Genomic DNA, 21,058 nt, shown 5'->3' with positions numbered 1-21,058 from the left:
CAACCATTTTGGAGAAGTCTTTTTCAATGAACCACATCTGCGTCTAGGAAATTGAATAGCCTTGAGGCATATATCTCCCTTATTCCCTAGTTAGCTCTCTACTGATTTCTATTCATGAAGGTACCCAGTGTCTGTAATCAGGCCAGGTTAGGGTAATTAAATGGGGACAACAGCGAAAAGGCAAAAAAGACCACTTAATCTTCCCCATCTATGATTCTTGGGTCGAAACAAGCTTCCAAGTCTGGTCAATTAAAAAGAATACGGCAAGGTCTCAGATTTAAAGCATATTTTAATCACACATAATTAATCAACCGCTAGTTACAATGATCCACATAAATCTACTTAGATTCTGTTTCTATGATGGTCAAGAGGTATTATGACAGTGTTAAGCGGAACAGTGAGCAGTGATATAAAAAGGTATAAGTGATTTATTTCTTCTTCACTCTTGGAACAGTCACCTTAGCCTCGCTCTCAGCAGCCACCACTTAAATTGGGTCTATGAAGTGTAAAATATCTAGCTCCTGGACCAATGGGCCTCATTATTGATTCCTCCAAAAGGTTGAATCACAACCTTGTTAGCAGCTGAGGAAAAAGCTGGGGCATTTCATCTCCTTCATCCGCCGAGTGTGAAAGCTATGGTATCGCCACTAACTCATACGACTAATGCACAGGGGGCTCAAGGTTACAGTCCCTGTGTGAAGCTGCCGCACGTCAATTCCCTCCAGGCACTGATAGACAGTGGAACAGGGAAAAAGAACTGGGCTTCCCAGTTACACATTGACGTAAGTGTGTGAATTCTAGACTGTCTAGACAGCAGGGGAGATCCATTCTAGATTTCTCACCACCTCTTCCTCATAATAAGTGAGAAACAGACACATTTCTAAGACAAAAGGTTTGAGATTGAGAACATTTGGACTTGAAATGCTGCACTAACACAGTTCATGACGAGAGTCATGGACATGCAGATTCTATAGAAAATCTAGTACCATTTCACAGTTGTACTTTCCTACTGAAATACATGCTTCATCCGTAAAAAAAAACTGCTCAACCTTAAGTCATATCATACAACATTTGGCAATTCATTCTCTACAAGTAATTTGTTTTTATGTGAGTGCCATACAGTATATACAGAGTATAAAAAAAACATAAAATACACCTGCTCTTTCCATGACAGACTGACCAGGTGAATCCAGGTGAAAATGATGATCCCATATTGATGTCACTTGTTAAATCCACTTCAAATTGTTGTAGGTGAAGGGGAAGAGACAGGTTAAAGAATTATTTTTAAGCCTGGAGACAATTGAGACATGGATTGTGTATGTGTGCCATTCAGAGGGTGAATGGGCAAGACAGAAGATTTAAGTACCTTTGAACGGGGTATGGTAGTAGGTGCCAGGCGCACCGGTTTGTGTCAAGAACTGCAACGCTGCTGGGTTTTTCACAGCCAACAATTTCCTGTGTGTATCAAGAATGGTCTACCACCCAAAGGACATCCAGCCAACTTGACACAACTGTGGGAAGCTTTAGCGACAACATGGGCCAGCATCCCTGTGGAACACTTGACAACTTGTAGAGTCCACGCCCTGACAAATTTAGTCTGTTCTGGGCGCAACTCAATATTATGAAGGTCTTCCTAATGTATACTCAGTGTACAACTGCTTTGGAAAAGTGTGAAAGGTCTGTATTACCACAACTGTTTGCCTATGTCTATGTAGCGTGGTGAGGAATCAGTCATTCCAGTGTGACAGTCTGAGGTTGCCTCATCCTGAGAGTAGACTATCAGACAGTATACTGATATTACAACTGGACTCTGGAACTGTACTCAAATGGACTCATTTACTGCTCTGTTGCTGAAATATCTCAAGATGAAACGTCCACCAGTTTGGCTTTGAAAATATAACTGTCATTTTGATCGTCATGGAACCAGTTCCATTTCGGACTCTAAAACCCTTCACTTAGCCCTTACCCATTCGGTGTTCACAGAAGACTAGATACAGAGTAAGTAAAAGGGACATGGTGGAGGCGAACCACAAATGTTTATTTCCAAATCGACCCCTAGGCTCAACCCCCTATGCATGTGTGTAGACCTGAAAGGATTGGAGAGCAATATCAGAGGGAAACGTGGCACTATTAACATATTGCATAATCCAATCCTCTCACATCTACACAAAGTGCCTAAGGGTCAGATTTGGGATTAGGCAGCCAATTTTACAGGCTAGGTGGCTCTACTGTTATATTGACTATACAGACATTTTTGTTTTTTAATCTGAGGTAGGAGCTAGGGGAGGGGGCTACAGAAATTCATCTCCGCAGTGTTGACAAGCCAAACAAATAGGAAACAACTGATTATCCTAGTTCCTATTCACACCGTCAAACCTTAATGACAAACGGGCAAAACAACTGCTCTGAGGCTCATTCATTTTTCCATTAAATTATAGACAAATCATGAACACAAGAAATATCCATGTGATGTTACACACCCAAATTTAAGAATCCACTGATTAATAGTCAAATACTTTGGTAGAGAACTACAGTACCAGTCAAAAGTTTAGACACACCTACTCATTCAAGGGTTTTTCTTTATTTGTATTATTTTCTACATTGTAGAAAAATAGTGAAGACATCAAAACTATGAAATGACACATGTGGAATCATGTAGTAACCAAAAAAGTGTTAAACAAATCTTAATAGATTTTAGATTCTTCAAAGTAGCCACCCTTTCCCTTGATGACAGCTTTGCACACTTTTGGCACTCTCAACCAGCTTCACCTGAAATGCTTTTCCAGCAATCTTGAAGGAGTTCCCACATATGCTGAGTACTTGCTGGCTGCTTTTCCTTCACTCTGCGGTCCAACTCATCCCAAACCACCTCAATTGGGTTGAGGTCAGGTGATTGTGGAGGCCAAGTCATCTGATGTAGCACTCCATTATGCTCCTGCTTGGTCAAGTATCCATTACACAGCCTGGAGGTTTGTTGGGTCATTATCCTGTTGAAAGACAAATGATAGTCCCACTAAGCGCAAACCAGCTGGGATGGCGTATCGCTGCAGAATGCTGAAAGCTTGCCTTGAACTCTAAATAAATCACAGTGTCACCAGCAAAGCAGCCCACACTATCACACCTCCTCCTCCATGCTTCACGGTGGGAACCACATGCCGAGATCATCCGTTCACCTTCTCTGCATCTCTCAAAGATGTGGCTAAAAATCAGACCAAAGGACAGATTTCCACCGGTCTAATATCCATTGCTAGTGTTTCTTGGCCCAAGCAAGTCTATTCTTATTATTGGTGTCCTTTAGTAGTGGTTTCTTTGCAGCAATTCGACCATGAAGGCCTGATTCACGCAGTCTCCTCTGAACAGTTGATGTTGAGATGTGTCTTGTACTTGAACTCTGTGAAGCATTTATTTGGGATGCAATTTCTGAGGCTGGTAACTCTAATGAACTTATCCTCTGCAGCAGAGGTAACTCTGGGTCTTCCTTTCCTGTTGTGGTCCTCATGAGAGCCAGTTTCATCATAGCGCTTGATGGTTTTTGCGACTGCACTTGAAGACACTTTCAAAGTTGATGAAATGTTCCATATTGACTGACCTTCATGTCTTAAAGTAACGATGTACTGTCATTTCTCTTTGCTTAATTGAGCGGTTCTTGCCATAATATGGACTTGGTGTTTCACCAAAAAGGGGTATCTTCTGTATACCACCCCTACCTTGTCACAACACAACTGATTGGCTCAAACCTAGAAATTTCCAAAATGTACTTTTAACAAGGCACATCTGTTAATTAAAATGCATTCCAAATAGCTACCTCATGAAGCTGGTTGAGAGAATGCCACGAGTGTGCAAAGCTGTCATCAAGGCAAAGGGTGTTCAAACTTGACTGGAAATGTATATTAATAATATGAATACATTTTATTTCTAATACAAACAATAGAAAAAGACAACTCCTTAAATTTATTCAGAAATGGTTAATGCTAAAGTAGGCTAGTTTGTTTTTTGGCAGTAGAACATGTGGACTACGGAATAAGATGATAGATATATTAGTGGTAGGTTAAAAAAATATATAAGTTACTTTAGTTCAGGCTTTCTTGTGGGAATAAGGCACCTTGCTGTAAAGTGAAAGATCAAAATATAGCGAGAGAGGAAGGAACAGCAGTGACAGAGCTCCGTGATTCAACGCACCATCAGTGAAAAAATGAAGAGTCCATACCATCAAAGGGGAAACGGATCCTAAAACTACTTTGTCATTGAAAAACATAAGGTTACATTACTTGCACCAGAGTGCGTTTTCTGAAGATGAAAAAGATGAATGGAAATGAACATGTCCACTTTAGAGCATTTCCCTGGTGGAGAAATAATATCCCTACGAAAAAAGAAAAAAAATCCCCCTCACATCAGGAATGGGGAGTTTGAGATATAAATCGTATACTTTACAGGGGAAGAAGAAAAAAACAAAAGAAAACAATATCCACCAGCATAAACATATAGTCAGGAACATCGACTTCCCTAGCAGTGTTCAGTCTACCATAGCCCTTGCAGGTAGCGTTGTAACCCCAGCGTGCCGCGGTAATTATTGGGGAGGGGTGGGAGAGTGATGAGTGTTGTTGTGGGAAAGAGCACCAAGGCTGAGCGGCTGGGCCCCAGACGCATAGAGTCCGTAATCTCAGAAATAGAATCAATCAGAGAGATGGAGTGCAGCCATCAACTCCCCGCCGTCACCAATACTTTTCAAAACAAGGCGCTGCCTCGGTGGTTGGAGCAGCCCGGTGCTGGCTTCTTCGATCTGAACCACACCTCTGCTCGGGGGTCAAGGTAGTAACCCCCTGTGCAGTCCCAGCACCAAACCCCCCCCATGAGATCCTTTTTATTTACTGTTAGAGGTGCCGGACTAGGCATCGATCACTGATTGTCTGACTGCCAAACACAGCAATGAACATGAACACCGCCTTAAACATTGTGAAAATGTTCTTGGCCTGTTTCTTAAACAGCGACCTGGAGATGGAACAAATACTAAGCAATATAATAGGCCTAATATTATCTTGGCTGGTTTTCATCTACAGAGTAAATACAACATTCACAGTCAGTCATTTCATATTCCAACAGTTTGAGGCACTGGTTATTATTGCAGACAAAGACAGGTGGGGTGGCCCCTGCACTACTGACCAGGAAACAACTTATTTAGTCTCCCCCTCTGTGACCAGGCCGCCACATAATGAGAGTGGTCCATAGACACTTGCGGATCAGAGTGTAGGCCTCCACAAAAAGAGAACACACACACACGACTTTGAATCCTCTGTAGCCCTCCAGGCCCCTCCACACTGTAGACGAAACAGACATGAGACCCAAAACGGCATCGCCGTCCGTCCCCTCCTCAGTCAGACTTGTCCTTCTTCTTGCCTCCTCCAATAGGAACTTTATTGGCCACAGCTGAGCCTACTGCAGACACGCATCCAGCTACAGCACACACCCCTCCTTTCACCAGCCCCACCCCAATGCCAGGTACAGCGGCCACTGAGGTGACAGCGGTCTTGGTCAGGTCGAAGCTCTTCCCTCCTATCCAGGCCACCCCACCCACAGTGGCTCCCACAGCACCTTTAGTGACACTGAAGAGTCCTCCAGTCACTCTGGAGAACATGCCTGGCTGGGGCGCGGGGTGATCCTTGTTACCGTCTGATGAGAGACAATGGGGTGTTATTGTTGAGAGAAGTTAAGCAGAGGAACAGAGCAACTTCCCCAGTTTATGGAAAAAGCTCTCTGTTCCACATTGTACAGACAGTGCCACAATAGAATGATGAATAGGCTCCTACATGGAAGTTTGTGTCATTGAACCATGTCTTCTGCTTAGAATGGTCTATTGTGACCACATGATAGAGTAATAGCTCCACTAGAAAGATAAAGCTAAATATAGCTACGATGGCCCTCAATAGCCCTCATTGCTTCTAATGACAAAGGTATCAGTGTGTGGTGGGCTAGACAGAAACTGTAGAGCCACTAACAATGCAGAAGATGGAACGGTAATGCCACCTATTGGTACAAATAAAAATGCCTCAGACATATTAAGATTCACTCAGACATCGAATTTGTGAGGACATTAAAAAAAGTTCAGGTTTACTGTAGTTAGGCCTATTAATAAGATCTTCAGTGATAGGATGGCATTCAAGTTACTGTTACGTAGCCTCCTACATTACGGAGTGTCAGTGTACAATATGTGTTATCATTGTCCATTCAATGTTCATCAGCTTGTTTTTGGCAACTAAAGAGACTGAACTGACCTGCTGGATGCTCATCTTTGAGGTATGCTGGGATTTCATCCTGCTCTTGCTGCTTGCTTTGACTCATCTTCCCTCTAGGCAGGAGAGAAAACAGGTAAAGTCAACCAATTCATTATCTCTTAAGTAGGCTATATCATTACTTCTTCCCAAATGAGGCACCATAGAGCATACATTTTGCCTCTGGCAGTTGGGCGTTAGGTTAGGTAAGTTCTTGAAAAACAAGGTGGGGAAGGATTGCCTTTGGACTAACCATTCCTCTGTCTGACTTTAAGCCAGGGTGTGCTGCCTGCTTCTAACAACGCCAAACAAGGCAGACCTGTTTACTGTTGAAGCACAGAGAATAAGTGGGCTCTCAGCTATGTTCAACTCAACAAGATGAAAATCAAGAAATTTACAGAACATGGAATTCATTTATTTTACTCAATTGGTAGCTTTTTTTTGTTCTTATCTGACAGAGCTGCAAAGTAGGATCACGAAGACATTTCAAGACCGGAGCGACAAGTTACTGGCACCAAACAGAAGATATGCACATGATAGTAATACAAAGACATGATAAAGCCTAATTCTTAAGAAGGGAAGCCTTGAACAGAGTCAACATAAGTCATATGCTTGCTGAGGACCATTGAACATGATCTTAGGGCCTAATTAGTGTTGTAGAAACATGTGTTGTTCAACAGCTCTATGTGCATGTAGCCTGTAGGGCATTCCTATGTGGCAGTTACAGTGGCATCAAACTGTACTTCACACTACAGTAAACTAGCCTCGTCTATAAGCAAACTTCGCTCTTCACGTGCCCCCCACAGTTCAACATAGCACACTCACAGATACACCATGGTGTAAAAGCTTTAATTATCATATTTATTTTAGGCATAGCACTAGTCTGGAAATTAGAAATGGACCAAAAAATATCTAGGTGCTGGATAGAGTACCTTCATTTCACCGTAAAAGGGTTAGGGGTCCAGTTGTGCTTAAGTAAGCAACAATTGAAGACCATTAATAAAGCCACCTTTTAGGCCTAGTTAGGCATAGAGCCAAGCTGGTATGAATATAGTTTCAGTAGACAGAATGTGTGGTACCTAACTCATATGTGGAGATGGAGACAATTTAATAAATTAAATCTATTCACACTTACATTTAAGTACTAGCTACTTGAAAATCGTTTGGTGAGCATAATGAACATCCAAAAGACGTTCAATCTAAAATACTTAAGATAAATAAGAGTTGTTATTTAGCTGGGTATGGTCACTGACGTGGCAGCAGGCTGCCAATGTCATTCGGCTAACTCCAAAACTATTGAGTGTTTAGATGACATACACACTTGTTACAGTACATAATTAATGTCCTGTTTGAAAAATATCAGATTACTTAGCTAGCTGTGTACTATTATCTGATGAATACAAACAGTAATACTTGCAAGCCATAACCCAACCAAACTGTGTTCCAACTGAGTTTGACAAGCTAGCTAGGCTAGTTAGCATGCTCAATTGTAAGGCTAGCATAGATGGTTAGTTAGCTTTATGTTTTAGCAAAATAGCTATCCTCTCATTCAATTAGCTAGCTCAATTTGAAACAAAACGTTCTACTTGAAACAGTTGTCTGAATATATATATATATATATATATATAGTTTCAAATTAGCTAGTTAGTGGGGCAAGGGCGAAAAGCAACTTTGTTAGCAAACTTTTTACTAGCTAGCTAGCGAAATCACTCATATTGGAAACTGCATGGATAGCTAACGTTAGCTAACTAACAGTAGCTAGATCAATTGCAAACTAGTTAACGCTAATTTATTTTGAGATTGCAAGGGTAAAATGGCTTTTTCCTTTTGTATCTTATAACACGTTTATATAAATCGATTGTCTTAAATTATCGCGCGTTAAAAGTAAAATTACCTTGTTTTTCTGTCTGTTCTCTGACGTTGCAGCTATACTCAACTGTCAGCAACGTTTTTTTTTTCTTAGGAACAAACTAGCTACAATGGAGATGACTCAAGTAGCCAGTAAACGAGGTACTTTGCCACAAGAAATACAAGATCATACTAAGTAAATGGCACGGTAGAATAGAACAAAACAATGTATAAGTATAATACAGGAACAATTTATAGTCCAATATTTAGTGTTTTGGGGAAACGGGATAAATGTTTACATTTAGTAATTAGCTTTTATCAGAGTCTGGTAGCAGTAGTTGTGTGTGTAGCATGAATGTATGCTACAGTGCAGGTGGTCAGCCCAGTTCACATGTTCAGTCTGATAGTTTGTCTACAAGCCGTCTGAGCCTGTTGGTGTTAGACCTCATGCGCGTATACAGTCTGCCCGATATTAACGGGGTGGAGCAGCTCAGGGCTGTGGTGGCATAACTTGGCACATTTTCCAACGTAGTAGTACAAATGTTGTCTTTGAAAAAGGCCATATGCTAATCTTTCAAGGTGTCGATTTATATAAATGTAGCTCTACAATGATAACGGGGTATAATTTAACGTACGTAATGCATAAGTTGCTATTTTTTTCTATTTGCATATTAAAACAGGCAACCACTAGATGACAGCTGAGATAATGCACTTTGAACCTGATACTGCAATATGCGACAATCTTGTCAATGTAATGCATAGTATGTGCAGTCACGGACAGGTTGTGGTCCCATTGACAAAGGTTGAGTTACATTAGTCAATTAAGATACTCCTACCCATCATAATTAATGGTGCAAGATGCAGTTTAAGGCTTCACTACAGTCAAGTAGTCAGAATGCACACAATTTTCTGGGCAGATGTACCAACAACTCCCACCATCTTGTCAAGGCTAATCTTCCATGACACCCACAAAGCTTATGCGCCATTCCAGGACCTTTTCATTCCAGTTATACACATTCACACCTGCCAACCAAATCGTCTGCTTTATCAAGTAAAAAAATCAAAAGTAAATGACACATGCAAGAATTCAAACACTGAGTTTTATTATAAGTAGACACGAGGCTGCTTGGAGAACAAGTAGAAATGCTGGTTGGGAGGCAGATTTAGTATTCATCCTCTTCCGCCTCACAACCAGCACCAGAGTCTGCCCCCACCTCTTCATAATCCTTCTCCAGAGCAGCCATGTCCTCTCTGGCCTCAGAGAACTCCCCCTCCTCCATGCCTTCACCCACATACCAGTGCACAAAGGCCCGCCTGGCATACATCAGGTCAAACTTGTGGTCCAGACGACTCCAAGCCTCTGCAATAGCTGTGGTGTTACTCAGCATGCACACAGCTCTCTGCACCTTGGCCAGATCACCCCCAGGCACAACAGTAGGCGGCTGGTAGTTGATCCCCACCTTGAAACCTGTCGGACACCAATCCACAAATTGGATGGATTTGCGGGTCTTGATGTGGGCGATGGCTGCGTTGACATCTTTGGGCACCACGTCACCACGGTACAGCAAGCAGCAGGCCATGTACTTGCCATGCCTGGGATCACACTTTACCATCTGGTTAGCCGGTTCAAAGCAGGCATTTGTGATCTCAGGAACAGAGAGTTGCTCGTGATAGGCCCTTTCTGCTGAGATGATGGGAGCATAAGTGACCAGGGGGAAGTGGATACGGGGATAAGGAACCAGGTTGGTCTGGAACTCTGTCAGATCCACATTGAGTGCGCCATCAAAGCGCAAAGAGGCAGTAATTGAGGAGACGATCTGGGCAACGAGGCGGTTCAGATTGGTGTAAGATGGACGCTCCACACCAAGATTACGCTTGCAGATGTCAAAGATGGCCTCATTGTCCACCATGAAAGAGCAATCCGAGTGCTCCAGAGTGGTATGAGTTGTCAGGATGGAGTTGTAGGGCTCCACAACTGCTGTGGACACTTGGGGTGCAGGGTAGACTGAGAATTCCAGTTTGGACTTCTTCCCGTAATCTACAGACAGGCGCTCCATTAAGAGCGAAGCGAAGCCAGAGCCAGTCCCACCTCCAAAACTATGAAATATAAGGAATCCTTGTAGTCCAATGCACAGGTCAGCCTGAGGAAAATGAGCACTCATTAACAATTCATCCAAATTGCACCATGGTGGGACTTGCAACTAGAGAGTGAACCACTCACCATTTTACGCATTCTGTCCAGTACAGATTCCACAATCTCCTTGCCAATTGTGTAATGGCCACGTGCGTAGTTATTGGCAGCATCCTCCTTGCCACTGATGAGTTGTTCAGGGTGATAAAGCTGACGGTAGTGTCCATTCCTTATTTCATCTAGAATACATTATATTGGCATATGCAGAAAAGACAAGTGGTGATATATATTTTCTCAACTAGGTGCTGTACAAACAATTCAAGATAATACATGTCAATGTACGCCATGCCATTTCTTACCATTGGGGTTGTGGAGCTAGCTATACAACTATATGTTCCTTACCCACAACTGTAGGCTCCAAATCTATGAAGACAGCCCTGGGAACATATTTCCCACTGCCAGTCTCACTGAAGAAGGTACCAAACGAGGAATCAGCCAGGGAAGCAGTACTGGATTCATGTAGTCTCCCATCTGGTTGGAAACCATGCTCCAGGCAATACAACTCCCAACATGCATTGCCCATCTGGACACCTGCTTGACCAATGTGTATAGAAATGCACTCCCTCTGTCAAGACAAGAGTAACTGAATTTTAAGTGCATAGCCTACCATTTTCAAACTGTGCTATATTGCATGTTGTAGCCCAACTATTTGGGGTCATGACAGAGTTGCTCAACTTAAAATGCACTTTTGGCCTGAATACTAGTGCAAACCACAGGAGGTTGGTGCACCTTAATTGGGGAAGATCGGCTCATGCAAAGGCTCATGCAATGGCTGTAGCAAAATGGTATCAAATACAAGACAGTTTCCATGCATTTGATGCAGTCCCAACCATTAAAAGCCATCCTCTCTGCAATAGCCTCCACTGGAACAGACATAACTCCAGAGAAAAGCTCAAAATGCATATTAGATTAGAAAAGATCACTAAATTAGTAAGATGCCAAAGCATTGTAGTAAACTTCAGCTCACCATTGTTCAGCAGCTACAAATGGAATATAATTGAGGAATGAACACTTGACCAAATCCTGAAACAGTTCAACAGATTCTTCATGTAAATCACAAGTGCAAACAATCAAAAATATTTCATATCAACCATTAAGTTTTAGCTAAACCAGATTTGTCAAAACCACACCACAAGAGCCCACTAACCTAAAACACAAAACAAATTGTAAAATGGGCCTGGCTTATAGATACTTCAGCAATCAATTGTGGGGGTGTGGCTTTCAATTGAAATTGATTTAAAGGGCTAATGTCATTTTTAGCTACCAAGTTGTACCTAACAATAGGGTGATATCAGGTTATACTATTGCCCCCCCCCAAATTCAAATCTGGATCTCCAAGCTAGTATCACTGCTTTTTTTTTATTATTCCCCTCTAATCATGGACTGACTTATCAAATCAAATCAAATGTATTTATATAGCCCTTCGTACATCAGCTGATATCTCAAAGTGCTGTACAGAAACCCAGCCTAAAACCCCAAACAGCAAGCAATGCAGGTGTAGAAGCACGGTGGCTAGGAAAAACTCCCTAGAAAGGCCAAAACCTAGAAAGAAACCTAGAGAGGAACCAGGCTATGTGGGGTGGCCAGTCCTCTTCTGGCTGTGCCGGGTGGAGATTATAACAGAACATGACCAAGATGTTCAAATGTTCATAAATAATTAATTAATATAATGTCAGAGGGAAATAAAAGGCACTACACAGTTTCTCCATTGAATTTTGTTGTTGTTGTCCAGGACAATGATGAATCATTGTCTGGGAAACCCGCTCATAGTCTTCCGTAACAGGCCTGATGGGCAGGAGGTTAGGTAAGTCCATCTGCCACCCTGACCTGTCAAGCCACCCTGGTAGGCCTCAAAAAGCAGGTGACATGAACAGGGCTCAGCAGAAGTTTTGTACCCTTAAATGGTTTTGTTGTAATTATTGACATTTAATGGATGATATTGTAGGGTCTACACTTATTTCCCCACTCTCCCTTTCTTTCTATGACACCAACATTATGTGTACCATTTGTATCTATATACTGAATTCCAGGTTTGAACATGATGGTGATTCTGGGATTTGGCTTTCTGGCCACATTACTGGTGCGATATAGATTCAGAAGATCTGGATTTACCCTCCTGGTGGCAGCGATGGCTGTGTAGTGGGCAATTATCCTAAATGGCTTTGAGTCTTTGTAGTACAGAGGAAATATCTGGTTTTTGGTTTTACTTGGCTTCGTTCAATTTGTTTCAAAGCTAAAACAACAAAATCTATAGGATTGTAATGTCAACACACAGGCAGGGTCCCTGAATACCATCATGCTGCTCCACATCTTTGGGTCCATCTTTGGACTGATGATGTCAAGAGTCTTCAACCAAGAAGGATTCAAGCAACAGCTTGAGAAAGAGAAAATGGTCAGCAAGGTGAATGTATTGTCCTTAATAGGTATGTACATAGCCAAATGCTAAGTGCTCCACCAATCACTTGTTTGTTGGTATGTATTCTATACAACACTAGAATATTCAAATCTGTCATGAGAAGTAATCAATATGGCAGTTAAAATGAACATATTAAAGGAATTATTCACCCATTTTAGAAAATGATACGTTGGTTTCCTTACCCTAAGTTGTCTATGGACAAGGTAAGACAGCAATTTATGCTTTGGTTTTGTGCCCAGATAGTTGGTTACATCTTGCCTGTGCTCTCCAGGGAGGTACTGTGTTCCTGTGGAGGTTCTGGCACAGTTTTAAATATGTGCCTATGGACCATCCTGGTAGGGGGAGGAGGCTGAGAGCTCTCTACAGCACCTAATTGCCCTGACAATTAGTGCCCTCACAGCTTCCGGTGTCACTGTGCTCAACAGCCCCAATGGAAAATTGAACATGGTAAAGATTAACTGAACATTTTCTGATAGTCAGAGGGATGTCAGAGGTGGGTTAGGTCAGAGAGCAGTACCAGGATCCATTAAACCATCAGACATAACATGTAGAACAGAAGAACCATGATCAAACAGATGGAAAGGGGGTCTTAGAAAACATCTACCAGAAAAAGTCTTAAAAGGTATTATAAATACATCAAAACCCAATCATCTTTAAGTAAAGACTCCTACCAGCTAATATCAAAGTATTTAGACCCCTTCACTTTTTCCAAATTCTAAAATTGATTACCGGTAAATCTTTTTTTTCCATCAATCTACACACAATGCCCCATAATGACAAAGCTAAAACAGGTTTTTAGACATTTTTGCAAATGTATTACAAATAAAAAAACTGAAATACCTTTTTTACATAAGTATTCAGACCCTTTGCTATGAAACTCGAAATTGAGCTCAGGTGCATCCTATTTCCATTGATCATCCTTGAGATGTTTCTACAACTTTATTGGAGTCCACCTGTGGTAAATTCAATTAATTGGACATGATTTGGAATGGCACACACCTGTCTACATAAGGTGCAACGGTTGACAGTGCATGTCAGAGCAAAAACCAAGCCATGAGGTCGAAGGAATTGTCCGTAGAGCTCCGAGACAGGATTGTGTCAAGGAACAGATCTGGGGAAGGGTACCAAAAAATATCTGCAGCATTGAAGGTCCCAAGAACACAGTGGCCTCCATCATTCTTAAATGGAAGAAGTTTGAAACCACCAAGACTCTCCCTAGAGCTGGCCGCCTGGCAGAAATGAGCAATCAGGGGAGAAGGGCCTTGGTCAGGGAAGTGACCAAGAACCCAATGGTCACTCTGACAGAGTTCCTCTGTGGAGATGGTTGTCCTTCTGGAAGGTTCTCCCATCTCTGCAGCACTCCACCAATCAGGCCTTTATGGTAGAGTAGCCTAACAGAAGCCAGTCCTCAGTAGAAGGCACATGACAGCCCACTTGGAGTTAGCCAAAGGGGATCTAAAGGACTCTCAAACCACGAGAAACAAGATTCTCTGGTCTGATGAAACCAAGATTGAACTCTTTGGCCTGAATGCCAAGCGTCATGTCTGGAGGAAACCTAGCACCATCCCTACGGTGAAGCATGGGGGTGGCAGAATCATGCTGTGGGGATGTTTTTCAGCGACAGGGACCGGGAGACAAGTCAGGATTGAGGGAAAGATGAACTGATCAAAGTACAGAGTTTTAACCTTGTTGAAAACCTGCTCCAGAGCACTCAGAACCTCAGACTGGGGTGAAGGTTCACCTTCCAACAGAAAAGCAACCCTAAGCACACAGCCAAGACAATGCAGCAGTGGCTTTGGGACAAGTCTCTGAGTGGCTCAGCCAGAGCCCGGACTTGAACCCGATCAAACATCTCTGGAGAGACCTGAAAATAGCTGTGCAGGAACACTCCACATCCAACCTGACAGAGCTTGAGAGGGTCTGCAGAGAAGAATGGGAGAAACTCCCCAAATACAGGTGTGCCAAGCTTGTAGCATCATACCCAAGACGACTCGAGGCCGTAATCGCTGCCAAAGGTGTTTCAACAAAGTACTGAGTAAAGGGTCTGCATACTTATGTAAATGTGATTTTCAGTTTTTGCTTTGCCATTATGGGGTATTGTGTGTAGATTGTTAAGGGGAAAAATCTATTTAATCAATTTTAGAATAAGGGTGTAACGTAACAAACTTTGGGAAATGTCAAGGGCCTGAATACTTCCCTAATAAATCAAACTGTTGATTTAATTTTGGATAAATTATTTGCCTTCTGTAAGTATAAGAAACATTGCCCTGTGCCTTGAAATTTCATTACCAAAATCCCACATTTCTTTGAGATATTTACACATTTCTCTCCCTAATGCCACCTCTCTTTTCCTTTACTGTAATGAGCATCCTTACCCACTGAGCACCAACCAATGGACCCATGGACCTTGAGAAGTAGTTGAAATTTGGTCAGTCCCCCCTGGCCTTGATTTCAACGCACACAGACATCATTTTTTGTTATGGTCCGGTGTTCTTTTTCAACATCCACAGATGTTGATTTTTGGTCCGGTTCAGACCAGCCTTGATTTGGTCAAAACCTAGACCTCCATGATTGGTTCAGATTTGGTCCGGACCAGACCAAATCTAAACCAATCGTAGACGTCTAAGTTTGCACAAGTTTAGAGAACACAGTAAAGTAGAGTACAGTAAAGTTTTAAAAAAGTTGAATATTGCTGTACTGCTGTATGTACTCTACTGTTCTCTTCTGTACTGTACTCTACTGAGCAATTCAGCCCAGTTTCGTTACCATGGAATTGCCCTATACATTCCTTAGCTGGATTACATGTGTGGTAAAAAATATTTGTGAAACTCAGTATCTGATAATGCCGTTAAAGTTGACAAGACAACAACAACTAACCATGACATATTGGGTAAATCTTCAAGGACATAAGGTTACACATCCTACAAAAATAGTGCTCCTAGAGTGCTGGGAGCGTGAACAAGATCTGAATACAAGTTTTGTGTGGATAGGTAATGGCATGAGCCATGGCGACAGAGATGGGACTGTTTAGCCCCTCTGTGGTTCTTCCTGCTATCCCACCTTGGTTGCTCACTAAGTCAATTATAAACCTAGGGTTTCTTGAGGGGGTAAGAGCTGATGAGGAAGGAGTAGATCCAGTAAATATTGTAAGTGAACATTTAAGAACTCAGTACTATGGTGTCTTGAATATATGCACTAATGTTGGCGGGGAGGTCCTCTGGTCAAGAGAGAAAGTGTAATCACAAGACTAAGACTGGGACACACAACAGTATATTGAAATTGGTAGGAAAACATTGACTGGGAAGTGTGACCACTGTCAGGAGGAGATTGAGACAGTGGAACATGTGCTATTTCAGTGCCAGCCATATGGGAGGGAAAGGGAGAGATTGTTATCAGATTTAATGAGTAATGGTGTTGAAGAGCCAAGCATAAGTGAACTGCTGAGAAAATCTTCAGGGGGTATAAGTAATTATGTATTTCGTTTCGCATTTATACCTTTCCTGTCTGGTCCACACTCCAGTCCAGTTGGTCGTGGTCATACACTTAACGATGTCTACCAACAGCCATATACAAACCACAGAAGAAGTATCTGGTAAAGTTTTCTTGTTCAGCACGGTAGTCTTTTGCTGTGACACATCGAAGCGTACATGCTGTAGCGGCTTCCGGTTGCAGGAGAAACATTGGAAATGTGTTCTGGTGTTTACACGTTTTCACACAAACAATAAAAATCATGGAAATCCTTGGAGAGGAGTTTGGAGATATGACTCACCAGCAGCTCGCGGCTCCTGTCAATACTATAGAGGTAATTATATTGTTGCATTAGCACAATAGGATGACTGGGCGAACAGATAAGCGGGAGTGGTGTGCGGTTTGCACATTGCAAAACATGTGTTGTTTTCATTTTCAATGTAACGTTAGCGAACGCATGTAGTTTTTAGCTAAGTTAGCTAGCTACTTGCCTAGAAACCCGACGTTGAATTGCATTGAGTTCTAAGGCAGAAATATGCGTTTGAATCAGGAAAGCTCCCTCACGACCTTTACAAGTCAGAATTAAGTGAAAATGCCCGAGATGCCGGTGTTTGGAGGATATATTGGCACGGGTGTTAGGCCCTTGACGATGTCGAGTACCGGCAAACCGTGCCAATATATCCTCCAAACACCGCATTATCACTTTTGTACAACGGGTTACCAACATTCAAATAATGATTGACAGATTTGGATTAAAATAGTTACATTGATGAATTTGTGGGTAATATTTCATCCTTCCACAAGATATAGTCACGACACAAATCTAGCGTTGCTACCCAAGCCGGGTGGTCGGTCGTGCTAAAGGAATAACAGCAAAGTAGCCGTATTTGTTTAAGCTGTTTTCTAGTGACATTTATTTGGATACATCGATAACAATGAGCTAATGACGCGCAATTTTGCCTGGCATCGAAAATGTGCTCACTCGTCACTGGACACTGTTGTTCTGAGAAGCTAGCCAACAACTCAGTTAACACAATCACTTCAAACTGAAGCTGGAAAGACTGCAAACTAGATACCCTTGGGTTCATTTGACCTTTTTTCAATTGACATTTCTTTGTACAGTCGTGGCCAAAAGTTTTGAGAATGACACATTCATTTTCAAAGGTTGCTGCCTCAGTGTCTTTAGATATTTATGTCAGATGTTACTATGGACTACGGAAGTATAATTACACGCATTTCATAAGTGTCAAAGGCTTTTATTGACAATTACATGAAGTTGATGCAAAGAGTCAATATTTGCAGTGTTGACCCTTCTTTTTAAAGACCACTGCAATCTGCCCTGGCATGCTATCAATTAACTTCTGGGCCACATCCTGACTTGGCAGCCCATTCTTGCATAATCAATTCTTGGAGTTTGTCAGAATTTGTGGGTTTTTGTTTGTCCACCCGCCTCTTGAGGATTGACCACAAGTTCAATGGGATTAAAGTCTGGGGAGTTTCCTGGCCATGGACCCAAAATATCAATGTTTTGTTTCCAAGACACTTGGTTATCACTTTTGCCTTATGGCAAGGTGCTCCATCATGCTGGAAAAAGGCATTGTGCGTCACTAAACTGTTCCTGGATGGTTGGGAGAAGTTGCTCTCGGAGCATGTGTTAGTACCATTCTTTATTCATGGCTGTGTTCTTGGGAAAAATTGTGAGTGAGCCCACTCCCTTGGCTGAGAAGAAACCCCACACATGAATGGTCTCAGGATGCTTTACTGTTGGCATGACACAGGACTGATTGTAGCGCTCTCCTTGTCTTCTCCGGACAAGCTTTTTTCCGGATGCCCCAAACAATCGGAAAGGGGATTCAGAGAAAATGACTTTACCTCAGTCCTCAGCAGTCCAATCCCTGTATCTTTTGCGGGATATCAGTCTGTCCCTGATGTTTTTCCTGGCGAGAAGTGGCTTCTTTACTGCCCTTCTTGACACCAGGCCATTCTCCAAAAGTCTTCGCCTCACTGTGCCTGCAGATGAACTCTCACCTGCCTGCTGCCATTCCTGAGCAAGCTCTGTACTGTATCCCGCAGCTGAATCAACTTTAGGAGAAGGTCCTGGCGCTTGCTGGACTTTCTTGGGTGCCCTGAAACCTTCTTCACAACAATTGAACCACTCTCCTTGATGTTCTTGATGATCTGATAAATGGTTGATTTAGGTGCAATATTACTGGGAGCAATAACCTTGCCTGTGAATCCCTTTTTGAGCAAAGTAATGATGACGGCATGTGTTTCCTTGCATATAACCATGGTTGACAGAGGAAGAACAATGATTCCAAGCTCCACCCAACTTTTGAAGCTTCCAGTCTATTATTTGAACTTTACCATCATGACAGAGTGATCTCCAGCCTTGTCCTCGTCAACACTCACACCTGTGTTAACGAGAGAGTCACTGACATGATGTCAGCTGGTCCTTTTGTGGCTAGGCTGAAATGCAGTGGAAATGTTTTTGGGGGATTCTTTTCATTTGCATGGCAAAGAGGTACTTTGCAATTAATTGCAATTCATCTGATCACTCTTCATAACATTTTGGAGTATATGCAAATTGCCATCATACAAACTGAGGCAGCAGACTTTGAAGATTAATATTAGTGTCATTCTCAACTTTTGGCCACGACTGTATATATCCATAAAAATGGATGCCAGCTGATTCATGATTTCGGCTGCCTGCCTATCTGTCTCCAGACTCGTTCATTATTTGGGACAGCTGGAGATCGAATTTGAATATTGAAACAATGTCGGAGAGACGGACAGCAAGGTTTATACAATTCTCCCCTGTTGAAAACTAAATGTTAGTCTAAAAGAATTGTGAGAATGTCTAGATGGTTTTTATAGTGGAGATCAAGTATATAAATTGCTGGGCTTGTGCGACTGGATTGCGCAGTCAGATGGAACAGAGTAAATAGGCATTTTAATGTCAAAGATTTAGCTGGTGATAATTTGTGGAATTAACACCGTCTGGAATGTGGTTTTAGCCAATCTGCATTCCGGATTAGACTGAAAGATGAGGGCCAAACGTTTAGAAAGCTGTATAGTAAGAGATGATTATTGACGTTTTAAAACAGTGTCGGGATTGTAGTTCGCATGAGCCAGGCGAAGCTAATGGCTGAAAACTGTAGGGAGAAGGCAGAATGCCGCCTAGGGAGCCAGCTAGATACCAACTCCTAGCTACATCCTGATGTGTATTATTGTTTCTTTACTTGGATCTCTTTTTTTCCATAGGAAAAATGGAAACTATTGCCAGCTTTTTTGAAGGTAAGGAAGAGTTTTTGCTATTTCTACTATATAGTGGATATAGCTAATGATAGTGAATTCCACATGCACCCGGATAATTGTCTTTCACTTCATTCTTCACTTTTACTGTCTCTTTGCCATCTCTAGTCCCTCTATTAATGTCTGATATTTCAGGTGAAAGGTCTGGTGAAACAGCACATTGACTCCTTCAACTACTTCATCAATGTGGAGGTAAAGCAACAGTTTCATCACTTGGTGTAACATAAGGATAGAAATATAATGTATAGAATGGCCACATGAAAAAAACATATCAGCAGTTTACGCTGGGCTGAACCAAAATCTGGGCTTACCGATTAGCAACTATAGTCACTTACTGCGGTCACGGTCGGTATGTACTTCCAAAAAAGGTCTAAATGAAAGGTTACATGCAACTGAAAAACTGCCTCTTCGGCACCTCTGTAGTGAGCTGGAGACTCATGACCTGTGCATGACAGTAAGGTTACACCGCCAATGTAAATTGCTCACGTCCCAAGGATCCCCAATAGCACAAACCTTAGTGCTATGCACATGTTTTAAGTCTTCAACAGCTTGGAGGTGCCGAGGAGGCATTTTTTTCAGCTGCATGTAACGTTGTATTTAGATCTTTTTTGGAAGTACACACTGGCTGTGACTGCAGTAAACGACTATAGTTGCTAATCAAAACTCCATAATTGGTGAGTAAGGAACGTATTTTGACATTAAGCTTGAAAAGCTGGTGAATGGCTGTTTCCTGGGCTTAAAGGAGTTTTGCCATATCAGAGTCTCTTGTAAGGCCAGATTCTGGTTCAAGGCCTACTTCCATATGGCATTATTTTGCACGTGTACTGTGTAGCTACCCAAGCTATGTCTAAATTTGAGCATTTGTGTGGTTTATTACAGATAAAGAAGATAATGAAAGCAAATGAAAAGATCACAAGTGATGCTGATCCCATGTGGTACCTAAAGTAAGCTGCTGGTCCTACTCCCTATACATGCCATCCAACAACAACAAACATTGGTGGGAATGCGATGTTGCTGGTTCAAAGCCTTCTTAGACCAGCAACTTTTTACTTACAAGGCAGACTATTTTTTTTGAAGAATGTGCTTACTTAAAATCCATGGCAAACTACACTATCTTTTCTAAAACTAAAATAACACCAACGTCCCATTTCCAGGTACCTCAATATATACGTTGGCATGCCTGATGTTGAAGAGAGCTTCAATGTAACCAGACCAGTGTCTCCACACGAGGTGAATCTAGTCTGTTTCCCCTTCCCCGCAAAAATATCACAAACCATTGCATTATAGTGTCACACAGTTGAATAGTCTCTGTGCTTAACTAGGAGGACATTACAACATATACATATTGGGTCTTCCTCAACCCACGGCTGAATTTTAGCACACATTTGTGAATACAACTCATTGAAGCCACATTGTATCCACCAGTGTCGTCTCAGGGACATGACCTACTCTGCACCCATCACAGTGGACATCGAGTACACCCGTGGCAGTCAGAGAATCATCCGCAATGCTCTGCCCATCGGAAGGTACTGCTCTCTCCCTCTCTGCAAGCCCTCT

At 42.1% G+C, this 21,058-nt stretch overlaps 3 protein-coding genes, 1 long non-coding RNA gene and 1 pseudogene across 5 annotated transcripts in view; 3 read left to right on the top strand and 2 right to left on the bottom strand.

Annotated features, from left to right (window-relative positions):
- The first annotated feature begins 271 nt into the window (after positions 1 to 271).
- LOC149985257 (uncharacterized) lies at positions 272 to 5,674 on the top strand. Its single transcript, XR_016488693.1, has 2 exons — positions 272 to 2,848; positions 3,372 to 5,674. It is a non-coding gene; the product is annotated as an uncharacterized LOC149985257 (long non-coding RNA).
- Positions 2,562 to 6,417, bottom strand: LOC110497837 (transmembrane protein 263). The gene is made up of 2 exons (XM_090209660.1): positions 6,270 to 6,417; positions 2,562 to 5,667 (listed from the first exon to the last, which is right to left on the bottom strand). The coding sequence occupies exons 1-2, from the start codon at positions 6,334 to 6,336 to the stop codon at positions 5,369 to 5,371; spliced, it is 366 nt and encodes a 121-aa protein (XP_090065786.1). The 5' UTR covers positions 6,337 to 6,417; the 3' UTR covers positions 2,562 to 5,368.
- Positions 6,418 to 9,196: 2,779 nt separating this feature from the next.
- Positions 9,197 to 11,388, bottom strand: LOC110497829 (tubulin alpha chain). Its single transcript, XM_021574253.3, has 4 exons — positions 11,273 to 11,388; positions 10,648 to 10,870; positions 10,336 to 10,484; positions 9,197 to 10,255 (listed from the first exon to the last, which is right to left on the bottom strand). The coding sequence occupies exons 1-4, from the start codon at positions 11,273 to 11,275 to the stop codon at positions 9,278 to 9,280; spliced, it is 1,353 nt and encodes a 450-aa protein (XP_021429928.1). The 5' UTR covers positions 11,276 to 11,388; the 3' UTR covers positions 9,197 to 9,277.
- A 705-nt stretch (positions 11,389 to 12,093) lies between these two features.
- LOC118936835 (ammonium transporter Rh type B-like) lies at positions 12,094 to 13,183 on the top strand (annotated as a pseudogene).
- A 3,160-nt stretch (positions 13,184 to 16,343) lies between these two features.
- The window catches only part of polr3b (polymerase (RNA) III (DNA directed) polypeptide B), a 42,428-nt gene continuing 37,713 nt past the window's right edge, over positions 16,344 to 21,058 (top strand). Inside the window, exons 1-6 of one of the 2 annotated variants that reach the window (XM_021574233.3) lie at positions 16,344 to 16,523; positions 19,451 to 19,483; positions 19,637 to 19,693; positions 20,381 to 20,445; positions 20,656 to 20,731; positions 20,927 to 21,027. In XM_021574233.3, coding sequence (XP_021429908.1) covers positions 16,452 to 16,523; positions 19,451 to 19,483; positions 19,637 to 19,693; positions 20,381 to 20,445; positions 20,656 to 20,731; positions 20,927 to 21,027 — 404 coding nt within the window. In that variant the 5' untranslated portion in view covers positions 16,344 to 16,451. The remainder of the gene's footprint in view (positions 16,524 to 19,450; positions 19,484 to 19,636; positions 19,694 to 20,380; positions 20,446 to 20,655; positions 20,732 to 20,926; positions 21,028 to 21,058) is intronic. The other variant, XM_090209641.1, reaches the window with a different exon arrangement.

Source organism: Oncorhynchus mykiss, chromosome 2 (genome assembly GCF_057628025.1).
Source record: "Oncorhynchus mykiss isolate SJ-2025 chromosome 2, ASM5762802v1, whole genome shotgun sequence".
In the NCBI taxonomy this organism is placed as follows: domain Eukaryota; kingdom Metazoa; phylum Chordata; class Actinopteri; order Salmoniformes; family Salmonidae; genus Oncorhynchus; species Oncorhynchus mykiss.
This window is presented reverse-complemented; position numbering and strand designations above follow the sequence as displayed.

Coding starts and splice junctions, on each gene's coding strand:
- LOC110497837 (XM_090209660.1), bottom strand. CDS start 6,336: ATGAGTCAAAGCAAGCAGCAAGAGCAGGATGAAATCCCAGCATACCTC. Junction 5,668..6,269: donor CAAAGATGAGCATCCAGCAG/GTCAGTTCAGTC, acceptor GTCTCTCATCAG/ACGGTAACAAGGATCACCCC.
- LOC110497829 (XM_021574253.3), bottom strand. Junction 10,485..10,647: donor TTTGGAGCCTACAGTTGTGG/GTAAGGAACATA, acceptor AATGTATTCTAG/ATGAAATAAGGAATGGACAC. Junction 10,256..10,335: donor TGGACAGAATGCGTAAAATG/GTGAGTGGTTCA, acceptor CATTTTCCTCAG/GCTGACCTGTGCATTGGACT.